This window comes from Osmerus eperlanus, chromosome 21 (assembly GCF_963692335.1).
Source record: "Osmerus eperlanus chromosome 21, fOsmEpe2.1, whole genome shotgun sequence".
Lineage (NCBI taxonomy): Eukaryota > Metazoa > Chordata > Actinopteri > Osmeriformes > Osmeridae > Osmerus > Osmerus eperlanus.
The window spans coordinates 10,631,340-10,651,165 of NC_085038.1; the positions used below are offsets into that span (position 1 = coordinate 10,631,340).

The 19,826-nt window shown below is 42.4% G+C and overlaps 2 protein-coding genes across 4 annotated transcripts; both read right to left on the reverse strand.

Moving 5' to 3' along the window:
• Positions 1–36: 36 nt before the first annotated feature.
• LOC134007516 (homeobox protein Hox-D3a-like) lies at positions 37–5,497 on the reverse strand. Of its 2 annotated transcripts, none has more exons than XM_062447013.1 (3): positions 5,124–5,497; positions 1,600–2,102; positions 37–1,429 (listed from the first exon to the last, which is right to left on the reverse strand). In XM_062447013.1, exons 2-3 carry the CDS (start codon positions 1,997–1,999, stop codon positions 729–731), a joined length of 1,101 nt encoding a protein of 366 aa, XP_062302997.1. In that variant the 5' UTR covers positions 2,000–2,102; positions 5,124–5,497; the 3' UTR covers positions 37–728. The 2 variants fall into 2 exon arrangements, with proteins under 2 accessions (XP_062302997.1, XP_062302996.1); XM_062447012.1 differs by having other exon boundaries at positions 1,600–2,105.
• A 2,888-nt stretch (positions 5,498–8,385) lies between these two features.
• LOC134007621 (homeobox protein Hox-D4a-like) lies at positions 8,386–13,005 on the reverse strand. 2 transcript variants are annotated; one of them, XM_062447205.1, is made up of 3 exons: positions 12,786–13,005; positions 9,535–9,846; positions 8,386–9,108 (listed from the first exon to the last, which is right to left on the reverse strand). In XM_062447205.1, the coding sequence occupies exons 1-3, from the start codon at positions 12,883–12,885 to the stop codon at positions 8,807–8,809; spliced, it is 714 nt and encodes a 237-aa protein (XP_062303189.1). In that variant the 5' UTR covers positions 12,886–13,005; the 3' UTR covers positions 8,386–8,806. The 2 variants fall into 2 exon arrangements, with proteins under 2 accessions (XP_062303189.1, XP_062303190.1); XM_062447206.1 differs by lacking the exon at positions 12,786–13,005 and having other exon boundaries at positions 8,387–9,108; positions 9,535–11,249.
• Between the last annotated feature and the right edge of the window lie 6,821 nt (positions 13,006–19,826).

The following is a 19,826-nucleotide window of genomic DNA, read 5'->3' on the forward strand; positions in this document are numbered from 1 at the left end:
GGTTTAAACAAATCCATACAATTTTCTTATCAAAGATTTTTTTATTCTATAATATTTAACAAAATACTAGATTCACTACATTTGACATTTAATAAAATTAAAACATATTTACTCTACAAAACACAGAATGACATTGCCACCTTAAGTGCCTTAAAATTCATAATTAAGTGTCACATTATCTACGATATGTAAACATGTAAGGTTTGATAATAAATACAATAAACTGCATGCGACAAGATATCAAAACAATTACATAAAAATACTGTTTCTCATTCCACCTATAACAAATTGATAATCTACCCAATATTTTGCACTAAAAGTATCCCGTGTGATGTTGATGACGTAAACTCACAGTTAGCCTCTCAGAAGGGTGTGTGTGTTTTTATCTCAAGGTTTGATTGATAACTCATATTTGACACAACTCAATACAATCTTGGCTTCCAGGACCAGCACCCTCTCCGCTCACCCTCAACCAATCCTACTCAGAGCTGACCCCCCCCCCCCACCCCCACCCCTTCCCCTAGCAACTAAAATGTAGCAAAATATGTGGGCAGGATACTAGGACTCACATGTGTATTGTGCGTGCATTCCATAGAGACAGCTCAGCCTCCATGCTATGTACCCTGTATTTCCTCTTGCCTAAAGCGGCCATCAAACAGAGAGGCACAACCCCTGTAGACTACAGGTAGTTATTGGGTTACAGGACTACAGGTGAGTCAGCCGAACCTCTACAGGTGGGTCAGCCTCGGAACCTCAAGTGTCCGTCCCTGAGCAGTGTGGCGTGGGGTGATTTCGGGGAAGGTGGGGTCGGACAGGCAGGACCCGGCATGGCCCCCCGTGCCATGGTACTCCAAGGGGGCAGAGTGGTGCTGGGGGAGGGGGCCCATGTGGAACCCTGGGCCTGAGTGCGGCCCAGAGTCAGAGAAGCTCTCAGCACCATACACACCCTGGCTTTGAGGATTAGCGTTCGCGACATAGCCACCGTTACCATGGTAGCCCTGATGCTCATATTCGGGGTACCGTCTCTGCTGCTCAAGGCTCTGATCCACCGGGTATGACGGCAAGTTGTACACGCCCGGCGGCGCCCTGGAAAAGGACTGTGGTGAGGGCGGGTCGTAGCTGTGGAGGTGAGCTACAAACCCAGTGTGGTGGATGGGTGGGCTGCAGTCAGGAGACAAGCCCAGCGGGGAGGGCAGTGACCCTAAACCCCGTTGGTCTTTCTTGTATTTCATCCTGCGGTTCTGGAACCAGATCTTGATCTGGCGCTCGGACAGGTGAAGGACGTTAGCGAGCTCCACCCGCCGTGGTCGGCAGAGGTAGCGGTTGAAGTGGAACTCCTTTTCCAGTTCCACCAGCTGGGCGCTAGTGTAAGCGGTTCTGATCCGCTTCGAGCCCCCCTCGGGTGGGCTGTACTCCTCACACTGCTCCCCTGAAAGACATGGGAAACATCTCAGCCTGGAGGTTATATTCTGGGTTTGGGACCTCCTTTTACACAATTAAGCTGATGGTTGAATTAACCCTCAAACAAGACAGAGAGAACAAGGGAGGTCATGGGAGACATAAGCTACTGTATAACACCTTGAAATCAGTGATAAATACCCTCTTTGCTGGTGTTGTTATTCTTATGCTTGGCGTTCTGACGAGAGTCCTTCATCCAGGGAAACACCAGCTTGGCCCTGGCTGGAGGAGCTCCACCAGGAGTTCCGTTAGGGGGATGGGAGCTGGAGGAAAGGGGGATGGCAGGCAAAGGCGGGGCCAACTGCTGCAGAGGAGGAGGAGGCGGAGGCGGAGGAGGAGGAGGAGGCGGAGGGGTGACTTTACTCCGGGCATCATGGCTGTCCCTGCCGCCATGTTCATCGGTGTGTGTTGTAGGAGCGTGAGGGGGTTCTGGGAGGGCCCGGTAGACAGGGTGTGTGTATGTGTGTCCCTCTGACTTGGGGTAGGGACCGTCCTCAAACACACAACTGTCATAATAAGTGGCCTTCTGCATGGCGGGCATCTAGTCTGGCCTATAGCTGTTGGCCAATAGGAGGGAGTTATGTGGCAGGGTGACCGGAAAATGCTACCCCCTCCCTCTCTCACCCTCTCTCTCTTTCTGGGACCTGCTGAAAAAAGGAATCAGTCAAAGACCCTGTCATATCTAGAATCCAGAAGCAAGGACTCGAAGCGTGTTTAAAATAGACACATTTCTACAACTATCAGATCTTTTTTTCATTCAAATAGTAAAGCATGCGTTTTGATGAATGGAAACGAGACTGTTATGCTATCCAGCTAACCCTCACAAAGCCCTGGCCATCACAAAGAGTCGGTTAAACATTAACCTGTCGTCTAAGATCTCCTTTTGTCTAGAATAACCACAAAGAACGCTAATCGGCATTTGGTGGTCCATCCACATTTCTCCTCTCTTAAAGGGAACAAAGACCTCTGGTCTTAATGTTTAAGACACCCACAATGAGCCATTAGGATGACTTTGGCATAGGAAAAAAAATACTTTGTAAGAGGAAATTCTTCTGATGGTAATATTACTTTGAGCTAAAATAATTTGCTATTTTGGATGTCCAGGTGTATGTTATCTGCCTTGAAAGGAACCTGCCTTTACATGTTCACCAGAACAAGACCACTGCTAAACCTAGTTTCTCAGATCTGCAGTAATTATTCAGAGGTGGTTTATGACGGGAAAAAATCCTCTTGTGATAAGAACCATGTCTAAAAGCCGATAATTTTCCAATATTCTTGCGAACGTCCTATTGTTCCAATCTAGTTGGATTCGTGAGCAGGGGGACCTGGGTGGCGTCCATAAAAAGCCCTTCTGTGCTGTGATAACCTCCTGTATCCTGTGCAGATGCCCTTTTAGCCATATAGTGGTGCATGCACGAGGGAGGCCTCCGACTCAGGCAGCTACTGAGAGCTCGCGGTGCATACTAATGTGGGCTATCTGTCACCGCTGTGCACGAGGATATTTATGACTGCCTGTCCTGCGCGCGTAGAAACGCCTTTATTTGGAATGAAGAGAAAAACACTTTCGAGATTCGATTTCGAGTTCGGTTATAAAGGCATGTTCACAGTTACAAGTGGACTACATATTTAATCCTATAATATTTGGTTTACAACATTTATTGTTTGAAACTGGTGATCGTGTTTCTTTGTGTAGGCAAATGCGCCTCGTGGTTACTGTTGTTTGTGAACAATTTGCCCCCAAGAAAATAACCTTTTACAAATTACAGGCTTCTCCACTGTAACATCTTTATCACAAACCAAATTGAATATAGGCCTACTTCTTTAAGATATTACATCCGATGTTATTAATGTGGTGACCACAATACTGTCAACGTCCCATCACCGTGTTATTAGTTAAATAACCCGTTAACATTTTAGAATGTAATCCACTTTTTAACTAGAAATTAAATCACAAGACCTAAACGTTATTTCAGATAGGCCTATATGTCTTTAAATGGGCAACCTTTTTGTGTAGTTTGCAGCTTTAATGTCCTTGGTCTCCTTTATGATCTGTGTGACCACGTCTCCGTGGTTCTCTGAAATACAGATTTGGTGAGTTCAGCTTTTGTCTGCCATTTGCTGATGTTCTTCCCTAAACAGAGACGGTGACTGATATCACAAACACAATAAATAAACAAATATATATATCAATGAAAAATATTTTTTTTATATAAGACGAAACCTTTGCCATGAGTATGTGAGTGCTACATAATTCTACACATGTGAATCTTCTGTGAGGTATTTCTGCTCTGGGCTCCGTGCTGACCCTTGCTTGAGCGGCCATAACTCAGATTAATGAATAACCAACGGAAGCGTTTTGACTGAGGCACAAATGCTATCTCAGCTCAACTTTTCAGCATCGCTCTTGTCTTATTTTCAAACTGAGCTCCAGCTCTCACCACTTGTCATCCACGCCGAGACAAAACAAACAAGCTGGATTTCTCTATATGTTGGTGGGACTATTGCCGCTCTGTGTTTAGGGCCTATAGGTTGGCAGTGATTATAAAGGGAAGCAAACAATCAATAGCCTTAACTTTAACGGATCTAGTATAAAGGGAGCACTGTGTATTTCGTGGGAGTTTAATTTGTAGTTTCTAGTGATTTGTAAACTCTCTATTCTGTGAAAAAGATGTTCTCGCCCACGCGATCGTTACGGTAAGTTGGTTAGTACAATGGCACAATGGACCGAGCTCGAGCCACGCAGAAGAACAGTATACAAAATGTATTTATTTGTTTGTCTAAATATGTACAAATTCATTATACAACTATGTATCAAATTCTGAATTTGTATTATTATTAAATCAATTATTAAACAAATGTGGATTGTAAATCCAATGCAGATTTATTTTATGATGTAAAAGGAATCCTGTTGGCCTATACGACTTCAGTGTTTATAATATAATATATTATCAACAGAGATTGTTCAGTTAGTTTTATGGGAAATTATGAAATAGCCCAGAATAATAGGTAGGCTATAGATGGGCTACAAATAACAAAATAGCAGGTTATTTCAGTCTATTCCATTTCAGACAGAAAATTGTGATGTGATATGAAGAGTTAGAGTACGGCTTTATAGGCTAATATAGACTTTATTCTGCTGAGGATGATGTTTACGACAGAGATGTGTTCGTTCCAAAATGCTTTATATTCAAGAGCTGTATACCAATATGCGGCCTGTATGGTTATAGCGCAGCAGTCATTATCGTCATCACGACAGGAAATGTCAGAACAACATTTTACAGATCCCTGCGAGCGTATGGAGATACAAATCTGCATTCTCTCTACTCTTATAATAATACCTCAAATTAATGTGATTTACAGTCCACCGATTGATATTAAGTGGTTGCCAATTCCGACGTTATTGTCCCAATTCTTATCAAACTGAAAAATCCTCCTAACCCATCTTCAATATACATGTAGGACTAAAATGGTAACGCATATTCGTAAAACGTATGTTTAGCTAAAATATAGCCTATGTATGAAAGCCTTCAAGCTCATGGACTAACCGTGGTTTAATACCGTGATGTTGATAACGACCGTCCCTCTCCCCTGAAAACATAAATCACGTTTATTCTCTGCGAGGGACTGCGTGATGAAGGGCTTCGTTTGGACATTCAGTTGCTTACCTTTAAATCAATTTATCACGCGGTCCTTCCTCCGCCTCGGTCTCTGCTTCGTCTCCAGACCGCCAGAACATCCCTCACGCGGCTCCCGGCAGTACAGAGCCGTCTAGACCTGCTCAGGCTTCCTCACACATCTCCGCACCAGCACATCGTATTCCCAGCGGAGAGGACCGTGGAGTCCTCCGCTACCAATAACAACGTAGGTAGCCTACTCCTACCACATACCAGTCACTCGGTATCCGCCATGCAGTCATAATTTCATTCATATCTCCATCAGCATGTAATATGATGGAAACGAGGATCTCTTTAGGTTCCACGCAGATTTGCTCACGTGACACGGAGCTCGTGTTGGAAGCCTCTCATCAATGGAACAGAGTCGCGCTCTATCAGTCCTTGCACCATTCTCTAAACACCACGATCCCACACGTACTGCCAGTGGCCTCTATTAGGTCTATACTGATACATCCCAAAACACATGTCATACATGCTTAAGAATTACGTGATATTAAAATATTTGTATTGTCATTGCATCTGTGCTGTAGGCCTACGTAGGCCTATCCGAACACGAACAATTAGGCCTGTTATTGTTCTGACAATTATGTAGTTTGTGTGGTGACATTGAGCTTCCATTAGACGACTCTATTAGATTTTATATGGAAGTGTATGCAAACAGACCGTTAGGTCTTTTGTTTGAGTGAGGGGTATAGTTCCAGCACCGGGTCTAAGGCTTCACTGACGCCAGCCTAGACAGCTACTCACTGGCCTGGTTTCGCTGGCCTGGCACGGGCATATGCTCTTGGGTAATAAAGTCAAAGATTTACTGTCCTCGCCTCGATGCCCGGCCCCCAGCCGTCTCTCACACTCACAGCAATTAAAGGATTTACGGTGAGCTGGACAACTGTCACCACGCTCAGAATACCCGCACTTGTCACACACAGACGTATGCAGCCCATACTTTGGACATAGGATCTGTGTTGATATTGACTATTTACACTACTTGACTGTCACACTTTCTTGTGACGTAAAATGGCTGACCAATTTATTTTTATCTTTTCAATCAGACTAATCTTTCTTTCAATTTCTATTTTATTAGTCCCTGTGTTCTGATTTAGCAGGTCTAACATGCATTCCTTGGACCTAGTTTCTTCAGCTATATACAATGTTGATTAATAGTTAACCTGAAGAGTACAAATAAATGGTTCGTTGACCAGATGAGCGAGCTACCGGTATTGTCTGCTGGTTAACAACTGAATTCTGCCACAAAAGTCAATTCAACCTCAACCCTTTAATGCAATGAGCCTCAGTGTTACCAAAAGGACACGGGAAAATGTGTAACCAGGCGCTAAGTGCAGAGTTCAATTCCAATAACAGTCCTGATACAATTTAGATTTTTCCCACCAAGTTATTTTTGAGCTCCTTGGTGAATAAATGTACTTCCACCCAGCCTATTTTTAGCGTCCCCTTACTACTTTCTATTTTATAGCCTACAGGTCTATAGGCCTACTGTCTCGTACATCATGTAGGCCTATTACTTGTAGGCCTTTGTCTGCGTGTGTTTGCGTTTAAGAAAGGCTCTATTACGATTTTATACACAGGGTTCTCTACTTCCGGTCGACATTACAGGCTACTGGTTACATGCTTCTGAATAATCTATAGCCCTATTATAGCCAGTTTATTTGATATGGTTACAAATGCAAGCATTTTTCCAGCAGCGCTTACTCATGACCATGTGATCTTGCGGCTAAATGATGAATGGATAGGAACCCTATGGTCCCTGAGAGGGGCCTTGCATTCACACACATACACACGAACGCACACGCACACAGAACAACGACAAGAGGTTGACAGGTCTCCATGCACAGCCCAAAAAAGCCACGCATCCAAAGGTATGCAAAGGGGTAGAATAATATCTCAATTAAATCATTTCCTACGATAACGTAGGGCTATTTGTAAAATAAAAGCACAATCGAACAGTCGAAAGATACACATCACAAACCTACACACTCTGAACCTGTAATTGTAGTCACCAATCTCATTGTGTTTTGACATGTCATATTCTAAACATGACAAAATATATACTGTAGCCTATTAGAAACGCCTTTCTTAGAGGTTTGGACAGAGCTGAACATGGCAGCCATCACGATGTTGCCTAGCAAGTTGTCAAGGGGATGCACCAACTGGAATCTGAACGATGATGGGAAGTAGTTCGACCATGTGACCAGCGCAGATTCAACTGATGCTGATGTAATAAACTCTCTACGAATCGTCACTGCGGACTTTGTTTTATTTGGCCTGCTCAATTACGTTCAATACGTTTGAATTAGTTTTACTCCAGACTGGGCCTGGGACAAGCCAGTCGCAGTCTATATGAACTGTTTACAGCATGACAATGCTTTGGGTCAGGGTTCAGAGGTCAGGCCTGAGGCGCTGGGTAACTGATCCACTACTGGGCTGGTCTGTCCCCAGCTTGAACCTGCGCACAGTGAAGCTTTGGAAACCCTCTAGCCTGTTCTCCCAACCCTCCAGCACGGTTACGGGGAATCCTCCACCCAGCCTTGCTAAACTTCTGCCTTGGTGTCTCAGTGTGAAGGTAAAACCGCTTTTTAGGTAAAACAGCTTTTTACCTTCACACTGAGACACCAAGCAGCACAGCCTCGTGATCGGTGTGGAGGCATCTGCCCAGTACACGTGCGCAATGGGATCGTTTTGTTTGTGCTGAAGAAAAGATAATTCTAGGGCCTATAACATGCATGCACAACACAACATTCGATACCCACATAATATTAGCTTACATCATCAGATGGAATTTCGTTTGATTTGATTGTCATTTTGGCTTGGTTTAGTTAATCAATAGGCAATAAATCTTCTCGGTTCTGACCCTTTTCCCTCCAATTTGATTATCAGAATGATTAAATAAACCTTTTCAAAATTTTCAGCCTATAGGCTATCGCCTTCATTTGATAGATAACATTAAATCTTGTTTTCAGCAAGACTGGAAACAAGGGCCGGATGTAAGCAACTCTGACTACTAATTTTGTTTTCCAATTTGTGAATATTGATTTAGATTTTTACTGATAATCTTTATATCATGCCCAAGGCTTATGGTCAGTTTATATGGGCTATTTAAATACTTTCCCAATTGTTATTCAAAGGAAACGCTATCTGGTGTGTTAATGCAAACGGCGCGTAAAATGGTGGGCTAGATTTACGCATATGATTCACAACCTTCAGCAATAGCTTTACAAAGTATATTTATAGTTTAAAATAACTACTTTATTTGTAGTTTACATTATTGGTATTCGGGCATTCAGAAGCATTTTTACAAATAAAATATGCTGCATTTACATAAACATTAACGGGCGATATTCACCCCCAAAAATACAGAAAGGACGAAATGAAAGATTATAATAAACATAGCATATCAAACTGATGAATATAAATAGTCTACTGTCATGAAGAACTGACTTAACTGGACGTGGGTTTGTTCACATATAGTCTATTTCGGTCAAACAGGTAAGATGAGGTTTAAGTTGAGTTGCATTAACCCCGAAGCCTGTTTCTCTGCATGGATCAGCCTTGAATCGGAACAAAAATCGTGTCTTCATATAAACTCTCTGTGTGCGTGTTCTCCACGTGTTTCAACATAGCTGTTTAAACCCAGTACTTCCAGGACGGAGTGCCCTGCCCTACAGTGCCGTGATGTGAGTAGGGTCGTCCTTAGTTACTGCCAGCGATCTCTGGCCAGGGCCACCGGAGGATCGGCCTTTGGTGTTGGGAAGTTTATGGTCCTTCTTCCACTTCATCCTCCGGTTCTGGAACCAGATCTTAATTTGCCTTTCCGATAGACACAGCGTATGTGCAATCTCAATGCGTCGCCTCCGCGTGAGATACCTGTTAAAATGAAATTCCTTCTCCAGTTCTAAAGCCTGCTGCCGTGTATACGCCGTCCGCGACCGTTTGGGCTCCGGTCCCGTGTGGTTTGGGTTCACTGAAATGAAACAACACACGGTGGTGACCACTCAGCAACACCCACCTTCACTTTTCCTAGTCCCAAAATATAATTTAAGGTTTAAGATTTAGATTTAATTAGATTAAAATGAATCTTTTAATCCGTCCCTGTTATGAAGCAAACATGAAGAAAGAACGAGCCTTGTGGCGAGATTGTCTCCACACAGCTTTCGGCCTGCATGCTTCCCCGCGAGGCTATAAAACTTTATGGCGGGTGTAATTGCGGTTCCTTTCAGGGAGCCCATAAATATCTCAGAGATTCCCGCGGCTCACCGCCAAGACAAATGGTGGGATGAGCGGAGAGAGCAGAACGAAGAGGATGGAGAAGAAGATGCTACAGTACAACAGAGGAGAGAGGAGAGAGAATGCAAAGGTGTAGACTAATGACAAGAGACGCAGGTCTTACCGGTGACAACGTGGACCTTTTTCATCCACGGGTAAACAACAGCCGGAGGCTTGCTCTCACTTTTCTGCTGTTGTTGCGGGCCGCAGGTCCTTGGACCGGGCAGGTGGACAGGGGAGCATGGTTCCGTCTGACCGGTGAAGGGAAGAGGCTGGCTGGAAAGCCCCGGCTCACGACCCTGCTGTTGCACCGTGTCACAAGTGTAGGTCTGTGGTGTGTAGTCTGACCGGGGGCAGAGGTCTGCAGGGTAGACTGTCTCTTGAGAAGAGGGGTAGTAACCCGCCTGTTCAGGAATATAGTTGGTTTGCGAATATTCTTCGCAAGGTGGAAATTGAGGATCAACATATTTGGAGTTCACCATATACGAACTCATGGTCATTAATTTCTGAAAATACTAATTTTTCTCGAGTTGTCTTTTTTTCTGTAACCATAAAGCCCTCCTCCTCGCCGTCAGATGCACAGATTTAACAGCTCACGTGACCAACCCAGCCAATTGAAATGGCGCGACGAGTATCGGCTCAAGCGTATCAGCAGCAATTTGCACCAACTTCGATTAAATATGTAGAGTAAGGGTAATCAAACGACTCCAGAGACGACAAATTCAGATAAACAAAATTCAAGAATATTAAACATGATTATGGACGGCAGAAATGTGTAAAGTGGTTCCCATACAAACGAAGGTTTGCATATCAAAATCCTCACTCTCTTTAGCCAATAATAAGCGACAACTACCTTTTGTTTTAGTAGGCCTAGATTGTGTGGCTCAAACCGCGTCCCAGCAGATGCCAATACTGAACATAATTCAAGCTTGACTGTCTGGTATAATAAAAACAATAGCTAGAGACCTTCGGTACAAAGCGGCAGCACAACGCCTGAGGAGGTGACGGACAGAGGCTTTGTTTCAGAGGGGTCATCCTCGTGCTACGGGACTAGAGGTCTCTTGGTCTGTCATTCTGGTGAAAGGGAGAAGGCGAGTCTTTTTCATTAAGCTAACATGTTGACTTCTGAGCTATGCCACTATTGCTTACTGGACAAAAGAGTACATTTGAGCCCATCAGTATTGTAATTGGACATATGATTAGATTATCCCATTTTCTGAACAGTATGATAGACAAAATGTAGTCTACACTCAAATGAGATATATTTAGTATATGTCATTTAACATTATTATAAACTAAACGAGAAAAGGTTCCGTTTCAGTCGGATTTGTGTGTTATGAGATATGGTATTTAGAGTGTTTTAAAAAAGGTTTCCATAGCCATTGCCAAAATTCTGTCAGATGTGAAGTTTAACGGTAGAACTGCTGCTGAATCATTATGCCTATAATTAAGTTGTTCAGAAATAGGCTAATTACAGCAAAAATTCATGCGAAAAACAACTTATAGCATAGCTGAAAAGAGACTTTTGTTAGACAATTATTGCATTAGCCAAAGTAGGCGATTACCCAAAAGTTTCAGGAAGCCTATCGAAGATTTGGTTTTCTATCGTCTCTAATCGTGGCTTCAAATGATTAAATCTGGTTCAGTTATTAATGACTAGGCGAGCAGCTAGACACATGCAGACGGAAATCTATTGCCTACAAGTAGGTAATAGGGTATATTCTGCAACCCATGAGGAATAGCCTACTGTCTAGCGACGAGGCTGAACATTGTATTAATCATGTTGCGTATTTTACTGAAAGCAATTCTTCCTACCCTCTTCAAAGGATTTGATCGACGTTTTTGCATCGACCATATACTCCCCTAGAACCGAATCTGTGACCGTTATTTCTTCACACAAATTCGGTTCTACAGGGTATATATAGACGACGGAGCAACTCTCCTTGACAAATAATGTTTGAAGAGAAGACTACACTGTGGTTGCATGCACTTTGGTCCCTGCCCAAATGCAAGATCAACACAAACTTCTGACAGTTAGGCTGTTATTCGATTCAACAGTTATTAAATTGCTATAAACAATTACAATTTAGGTGCTTTAGCCTTATGTTGACCCATACAGACCCATACACACGCTAAGAGTAGACTAAACACAGAAGCCTGGGCAGTAACATCTAGAGACCCAATTCTAGATGGATAAACTGACCTCCGAGACTTTAATTCCTCATTCCACTGTCTCCACTGCAGGATTTAAGATATAAATATCTTCCAGTGGGCCCGAACGCATCACTCAACGGCCAGCATCCTGTAGTTTCATTATTTCTGCTGTTGTCCAGCGCAAGCAAGGCCGGGGGACCAACCAGAGTGCACGAATCCTGGATGACCCTCCAGACAGAGTGGCCCGGCGATCACCCCCACCTTGTGCACACCCAGGTTCACATTGACTAAACTGCACTTAAACGAGTTAATCTAACTACTTTGAATATTCACCTAGCCTATTGTTTGTGTTTTATGGCGTAGCCTAAGGTAGCTTATATATTTACTATAACAAACGACAAAGTTATGAAACATCCTAAATAAAAGAGCCCATCAAAATAGTCCAGCTATAAGCCTATACCTACCCCCCTTATGATCAAATATGATTTGATGTTAATTTACATAATGAACGAACTCCAAACACAGGCGTGCGGTTCAGTCCTTTGTCCTGTTTTTCACTTTTTCATATGGGAGACGGGGTGACCGGCGGTTCACCTCCTCCAGACGGTCAAAGCCGAGTTACGGATGGAAACTAACCTCAAGCTCTGACCTGTAGCTCAACAATTGTTAGAATGCACATTTAACCATTCCGAAAAAAATTAGGCTATAAGAAATAGCCTAGGCCTACATGTGAAAATAAATACAGGTAAATGTATAGGGCCTTTGAAATAACCTGACTTTCCAGAAGGGTTTGCTGGAATAAGCGTTATTGACAAACACAATTGCTTGAATAGTCCTATTGACAATCACACAGAAGTGAATTGACCTATATTGTTATATGTAAAAATAAAAATAAAAGGTAATTTTATTAGGCCTATTTATGCATTAAACAGACTACAGCGTAAAATAGTCATGTTAAATGTAACTTAAGTTGTAAAAGTTTTTCTGTCTGTTTGTAGCATATTATGCCATAGGTCATGTTTTGTCTAAACGTTTAGACTGTAGGGCAGAATATTTAGCCTAAACATCGCCTCATTGTTTTTTGAGATTTTCTTTTTTACAAATAGGCTACGCTAACATGGCCGGGTGAATTGATAGCCTACTTTAACGCCAGCCGGTGAATTTACAGGAATTAATACACAAAAGTTCGCCCGCCACATGGAACACATTCCGTAGGCCTACCTTTCACGTCTGGTCTGTTGATGTAAAACAAAAAAATGACGAAAGCTTTCTTCTGTCGGTGCATGGTGGACCGGAGAGAGTGCCAGAGGACGGTAGCCATGGACGGTAAAGCCCGAGAGTAATCCGTGGTTCCACGGAGATCATCAGAGATCAGTGATCATTCTGTTTTTCTTGGCCATCTGCACACCCAAGCCATTCTACAATGTGAGTTATATTTTGGCTTGTCAACTCTGCGCCATAAAACAAAGTTTAATGGAATCACGTGTTCTCCCCATAGCCATTCATGCTCGCGCCCGAAACCCATAAATAACTTTTAAACTTGCATTTATTCAATAACGTCGCTTGCAGAGATGCAGAACTAACTGCACACTGGTTCGGCAGGTTGTACTGAACATTTAAAATTATATTTTTTACGATGGCTTTTTTACACAGCTATTTAAACCATGCATTTTGTTGCTGCCGTGGATACAGTGTTTGAGTGTGTCTGTGTAATAGGGTATTATTCGTTTTGCTTCGTTCATCTGAATATCATCTTGTGAGCTTGTCTGGGTCATGTGTGGTTTCTCTTTCTGTTCAACCTTTTGGGATAGTGGAGGTGTTAACGTTGTAGCATCTGTTTGGTCACACACCCTTTGATTTTCGTAAGTGGAAGGTAATAAAACCATAAACCATGCCTTGTGAAAACACCCCGTGTGTGTGTGTGTGTGTGTGTGCGTGTGTGTGTGTGTGTGTGTGTGTGTGTGTGTAGGCCACACAGACAAACGCTACTGTTAAACAAAACAGCAATTTGTCCGATTTCAACAGCTAGACCTCTGGTGAAGCTATTAGGTCCGGACTCTGCGCACAAAGCAAGTAAGGACTGCACTACAACAAAAATGGCAGCTGCGGATAATACACACATACAATAGACTATGTTGCTATGAAGCCTAGGTACTACTGGGATTGGCTCTGTGTGTTATTTCATACATATTTAGGCCTAAATATTAAGATATATTATGCAGGGTATCCTATACGTAATCGTTTTTTATTGGCCCTACGCGTAGGTCAGCCTAAAACAAGAAGGATGCATTTTGGCACCATCGACAAATGCAGTATTATTTGGTCGTCAGTCGCTGTACAAAGGCAGACTGTCTTCTGTCTAAGCACTGAATGTTTCCTCTCGGTGGTCTGACTGTTGGCCAACAGCCCCCCCTGTAGGCGTAGATATTCAGCTACAACAGCGCTTCGCTCGCAGGGGCGGTTGAAGGCGTGAGGGACTGTGTTTCATTCCTAACCAGTTTTGCCTTCCTTGTTGCCTCGTTGTCTCCCCAGCACGGACCTGAAAGCTGAGCTCTTAGCTTTGCTTTTACGTCATGTTCATGCTTAAATAGCCTATCAAGAGGTAGGCCGAGCCTACACCTAATTTGAGTAAGCACGTGAGGCATTTGTATTCAAATTCCTTATTCAACTTAACCACAATGCGATGATTCATTCTTAAGATTAACTTTATTTAATTTTGGATCTCCAGTTTCCTCCTACCGTCTACGGACCGGAGGTAGATGGTAGGACCCAGAAAGGAGCTATCTATTATTGAGACCACAGGCCTGCCCATAATTTATGTTACATTAAAACACATTGCTCTTCACAGTATTACTTACCAATTATTTGTATTATTTTCAAGAGGCCATGACGCATTCTACCCCCAGGAACCCTACATACGGTCCTGGATACATGCTGGACCAGAAGCATGGGGATCTTCCCGTCGGTATTAGCCAGGCACGGCAACTGGAGCTGGGGAAAGACGTGTAGGCTTATATTCATATTAATATGCAGGTCGTCTTTAGGCTATACCACCCAACGAAATACAGCTTGATACGACAAGTCGCTGTTTTACAGGGGATTAACTGTATTGCAATTCTCATTGCACAAAAATGACACCTACAGACTTAGTAGTTACAATATTACAAATATTACAATCAAGAGTCGCATATAGGGCTGATCACAATGTTCCATTGACTAATGACATCATTGGACGGTTTTCCACATGAGTCAATGCGGAGAGAGCTCACATCTGGAGTCTTACAGGACATGCTGGAAGACCCACTCATGTATTAGCCTAACTACTAATAAATAGGCTAATGTATTAATTTGGCAGACGCTTTTATACAAACTGGAAGATAATCTCACCAGCGCAATGAATATTTATTAACAACACATTGCCATGCTGCAAACTGTTCTTTGGTTAAATTGATTTCTTTATATTTTATATTCTATGTTTCAACTATTAAATTCGATAGCAAAAATGCATGAACATGATTGTATCTAGTACATTTTGTATTAAAAACATTGAGATCTCTTCTTTTTTCCCCCCCCCTCTCTCTCTCTCTCTCTCTCTCTCTCTCTCTCTCTCTCTCTCTCTCTCTCTCTCTCTCTCTCTCTCCCTCCCTCTTTCTTTCTCTCTCTTTTTGTTCCGCATTGCAGTTGGTTGTAAATTCTTCTGCAGCTGCCTGGCCAGTGAAATACTGTCTTTGTTCGCGGTTTTACACCCTCAACGTCAGACTGGAGCTGTGCATTCTCCGTTGTAAAGTCACACATTCGAAATTATTCTTTTGCATAATTTACATTTTTATAGGAATTTATTCATTTGATCAAAAATCTTGTTTAAACTTCACACCTTATGACATGTTGTCATATTTGGGCCTGCATGTAAGATGTTTTACAATTAAAATTAGGATGCATTTTGGCAAGTTAGAGCAAAAACAAAGATTTTTGAATGATTCAAAACGATTCATTCTACATTTTGTCTCGCATGTTGGATACATTGTTTCACAATAAATAAATGTGTAAATTAAAATGAAAGAAACTTCAAATTAAAACGAAACACATGACAACATAACCTTGATCTCATTTTCGTTAAGGCTTTTTTTAGTGAATAGCTAGATGTATTTGCCTAATACATCCAAAATGTTACGTTTGACATTACAATTCTTACCAATTTTAACACCAAAATAACATGACAGAATCGAAGTAATCAAATTGACATAGGCTCTAGTGACATGGGAATCACGACAAACGTTGGACTAAATAAGCATTTAATATTAATCTATCCACATTTGCAATAACCCATTATATGAAATGTTAACAGCGTATTTTCCTTCAAATAAAACCCACAGTTGGCATATCATGAATCAATCAAAGAATATAATCTGCACCATATTTCGGTAGGCCTAGTTGTTATGACATATTTTAAACACTCATAATTCTAGTGCTCATGCATCTCTTCGGGTTTAAGCAGTTAGTCACGTCCTACCTGCTGTCATCGAGACACACGAGCTCTCCATCTTCCGCTCGCTTTGCAACACCAAACGTTGCTCGAGCAGGAGCAGACATCACAGTTTGGTGACCGTGTGCTTCTAAATGTGACAAGCCTGTTGAAACATACAGTTGCCTTTCTACTGGACCAACAACACACTTTTAGTGCATCCGGTAATAAGCACGGACTCAGCAAGGAGCAGATCGAGCAGTGGTTCGGGTGTTCCACCGAAGCGCGTGCGTGTGAAGTGAGAGGGGTGGCATAGTAAAGGGGCCCGCAAGGAAATTATTCTCGCACACATGACCAGAGCGGCCAATTGCGGAGAAGAGCAGCTCGTAAACAGGTCTGTGTCCAAAGCTGTAAATCCTTTTCCTCCGGGGGAGGAATGTGGCTGTCTGCTGCAGACCGCAGTAGCTACTTTTCCTTCCTTTGGTGCATAATGGCGGATGCCTTTTTAGCAGGGCATCCAGGCTCGGGCCCCTCACCTGAAAATTGTCAGATGAGGTATACTGGACGGTGCAGGATGTGGCCCTAATACCACACAATGTTCTGTCATCTCCTGAATGTAAGTCTAGGTCTTTGTCTTACGAGACAGACTGAAAAAGAAGGCGGTGTCTATGCTCCTCTCTCACACATTCACAATGGCAATTACATAGAACTGTACAACAACATCTGCATTTGTTGTCAACCACTCAGAATATGAATAACACCAGTAGTACACAGATCTGCAGCCTTCCAGTCCCAGAAACAAAATCCCGAAGAGGCATTCTTCTCTGCAGAATCCGTGATTTATGTTTATCATCTAGCCCCACATTCGTATATCATATACCTATGAGAATCTTTATTCCCATTTAGTTTTTCGTCTGCGAAATTAATTAGCCTATAGACCTATAGCTCCGGAGTGTCTGGAGGACGGCTAAATGATGCTTGCTGTTCTCCATTAGCCTATTCATCTTTCTCGAATCTCTTCAAACAGTACAACTCCCATTTCTTAATGTTTGACAGGTGTATTGTTGCACTCGGTATAACCTATTGTAAAACGATGTCAATGATGGTATTCGTGCTTTTCGGTTGCTCAGGTGGGATACCTTCTCATTGATTGTACCCCGGAAGGACCAGAGCTCGTGCACTGCAATAACTCGAGCGGATCCACATCCACTGAGACATGAAGTGGAAGAATATTCCACGAAAGCAACCTTGCCTTGTCATAACGACAGGTCTCTTGGTCGGTAATAAGCCATTGGTCACGCGCTAGCTTCTTCAGATTACTGGTCCGGTAGTAGCAGGACTTATTAACGATGGAGGTAGGCCCAAACCAGCAAGTAGAGCCATCGTTAAAAAGTGCATCGTCAGAACGTCGTTAGGGGGTCTGTCCAAGCCTCATGGAATATTATTTAATCAGCCCGATATAGGCTTTAAATGTAGGCTATATTGTCAAATACACAGTCCAAGATTTGTCTGCTAGAGTAAACTATCTAATGTTATATGAGATTATTCATGTAGGCCTATAAACAAAAATAAATGCGTTGGTTAAGCATATTAATGCCAGAACGTAATTTGTATAAACTGCTAATGTTGATGGCAAGTATCTTCTGGTGGAAGCTGAACCACCTTATCTTCGTTTTGAGAAGCGTTGTGCGGCCTATATGCCACGCAATCAAACTTCAAGTGGATTTTACGAAAAATGTAAGACCAAATTACCTCTGATAGCCTATAGGCCTAATTAAATCATATTTAATCTAACCTAAATGATGTCGGAAATCGTATAGGCTATATGAAAACCTAATATTGTTTAGATTATTGTCTGAGAATTAGCTTCATTAGGCTAATAACACGCAAACATTAAATGATTCCTCGAATGGGCTGATGTGGATTGATTTATGTTAGGCTACTACGCGCATTTCTCGCCTGAATGAGGTGGTAGCACAAAAGCAGTAGCCTAAAGAGCATATAACGAACAAAAGACTAACGATAGATCTGAAACGGTCATGATCTTACGATGGATTTAACTGCCACGTAGCCTAAGTAAAGATGCTTTCGGGAAACGCATCTTTAAGAAAACGTGGCAACAACGATGATATATCCACGTAGGCCTAGTTATTCGGGAAATCGGACCCTGGACGGTCTACATTGTCATGGCATACTGTCTCCTCCAAAATGTTATAGGCTATATCTTTGGTAACCTATACTGGAGCCGTGGCATGACTTAAACAGAATTCATAACTCCATCCATGTTGCAGCTAAATCTGGCAATAGACTCAGCGCAAAGTGTTGTAGGCCTACTCGCTATAATTGCTTAACAAACGAATAGCATGTTTTGGAGGAGATGAGAATGACAAAAATGCACGGTGCTTAAACAGATATTTTAATTTGACCGACGACGTCCCTGAATTGTCTGGACTCAAGACATGCTTATGATGTAGGCTATACCCACCGGTAGCCAGTAGCCTATAGTTTGCTAGTTGCAGTGAAAACGAGATGTGGAATAACATTACACATGTGACATATCAGCTAGGCTATTGTGCCATATTCAGTGCAGATAACACACTAATGGTTAGGCTATCAATGTGAAAACCTGGCCCTAGACCTGATATAGACCTAGGCCTAGGGCAAAGAAGGAAACAGAAAACGTTTATGGGCTATAACATAATTATTATGATCGTTTTTTATTTATATCGTAGTCCTATGTGGTTAAAAATAGTTCATAGGATGTAGGCATGTGCAAAGTATAGCAGGTGTCATGAATTTACAATAAACGTGATGCACTTATGAAATGCTTACGTAATTCGCATACCATTTGATTTAAGGTAGGCCTATGTGTAGCCAAGTTCAACTTCTGTAAAAGAAAAATACAAAATATAAAGAATGATCCTTTTTTAATCTCGAATTATGTTTACGCATCCATTCAGCCTTGTTTTTAGGGTCGGCCTACTGGTGTCTCCACTGAGTCTCTTTGCTTAAGATTCACTTAGCGATCTACGACTGATCTTGAGCTCTCGTTAATCTACGAGCATTTTCAAGAGCCTCTTTAGTTACGATGGCTTCGGGAAACGGCCTGTAGCCTAAAACTAAGATCCATCGTACGACGGATTCTACGATCAATTTAGGCTAAAGATCAAGGCCGTAGCCATGGAGTCAACATTGGGGGGGACGAAATCTGCTGGGGTGTCTGAGGGTCCCCCCCTGAGAACTTTTTACGTTTAGTTATGAATATGATTACATTTTTTATGATAATTTCGGACAGCGTGCGTGGTTGCCTGTCGTAGCGTAGCACATTTATGTTTTATTTATATTTTTATATCAATATATTGGGGGGGGGGGGGGATTTTGACCAGATTTGAATATTGGGGGGGATGTGTGTCCCCCAATTATGATTACAGCCCTGTTTACGATGCTTTCGGGAAACGCAGCCCAGTCCATCTGTTGACCGATACCTTTCAATACAGGCCAAGGGCGTCATCTAGCGGCTGTGGAATGTATCCAAAACCTGCAAGCATCAAAGAGGCGGGACGGTTCAGATGCATGCCACACTTTGACAGTGACCACCATCCATAAAAACGGGTTTAGACTGCGGTTGCCTGGTCCAGAAATATGTAAAGTGACCAAAACCATTAGACATATTCTAGCATGATAATAGCATAGACGTCGTAGTATGGAATATACGGACACCGTTATTTGATGTATTTTGTTATTTTAACATGAAATAGGCCTAGCCTATATTTTAATGGCCAAATCTCCTAATTATTTTA

Bases quoted from the DNA above. Each gene is read 5' to 3' on its own strand.
- LOC134007516 (XM_062447013.1), bottom strand. From the start codon at position 1,999: ATGCCCGCCATGCAGAAGGCCACTTATTATGACAGTTGTGTGTTTGAG. The intron at 1,430-1,599 runs GTATTTATCACT...CATGTCTTTCAG, and splicing joins TAACAACACCAGCAAAGAGG to GGGAGCAGTGTGAGGAGTAC.
- LOC134007621 (XM_062447205.1), bottom strand. From the start codon at position 12,885: ATGGCTACCGTCCTCTGGCACTCTCTCCGGTCCACCATGCACCGACAG. The intron at 9,847-12,785 runs GTAGGCCTACGG...CACCTTGCGAAG, and splicing joins CAACAGACCAGACGTGAAAG to AATATTCGCAAACCAACTAT. The intron at 9,109-9,534 runs GTAAGACCTGCG...GTTTCATTTCAG, and splicing joins AAAGGTCCACGTTGTCACCG to TGAACCCAAACCACACGGGA.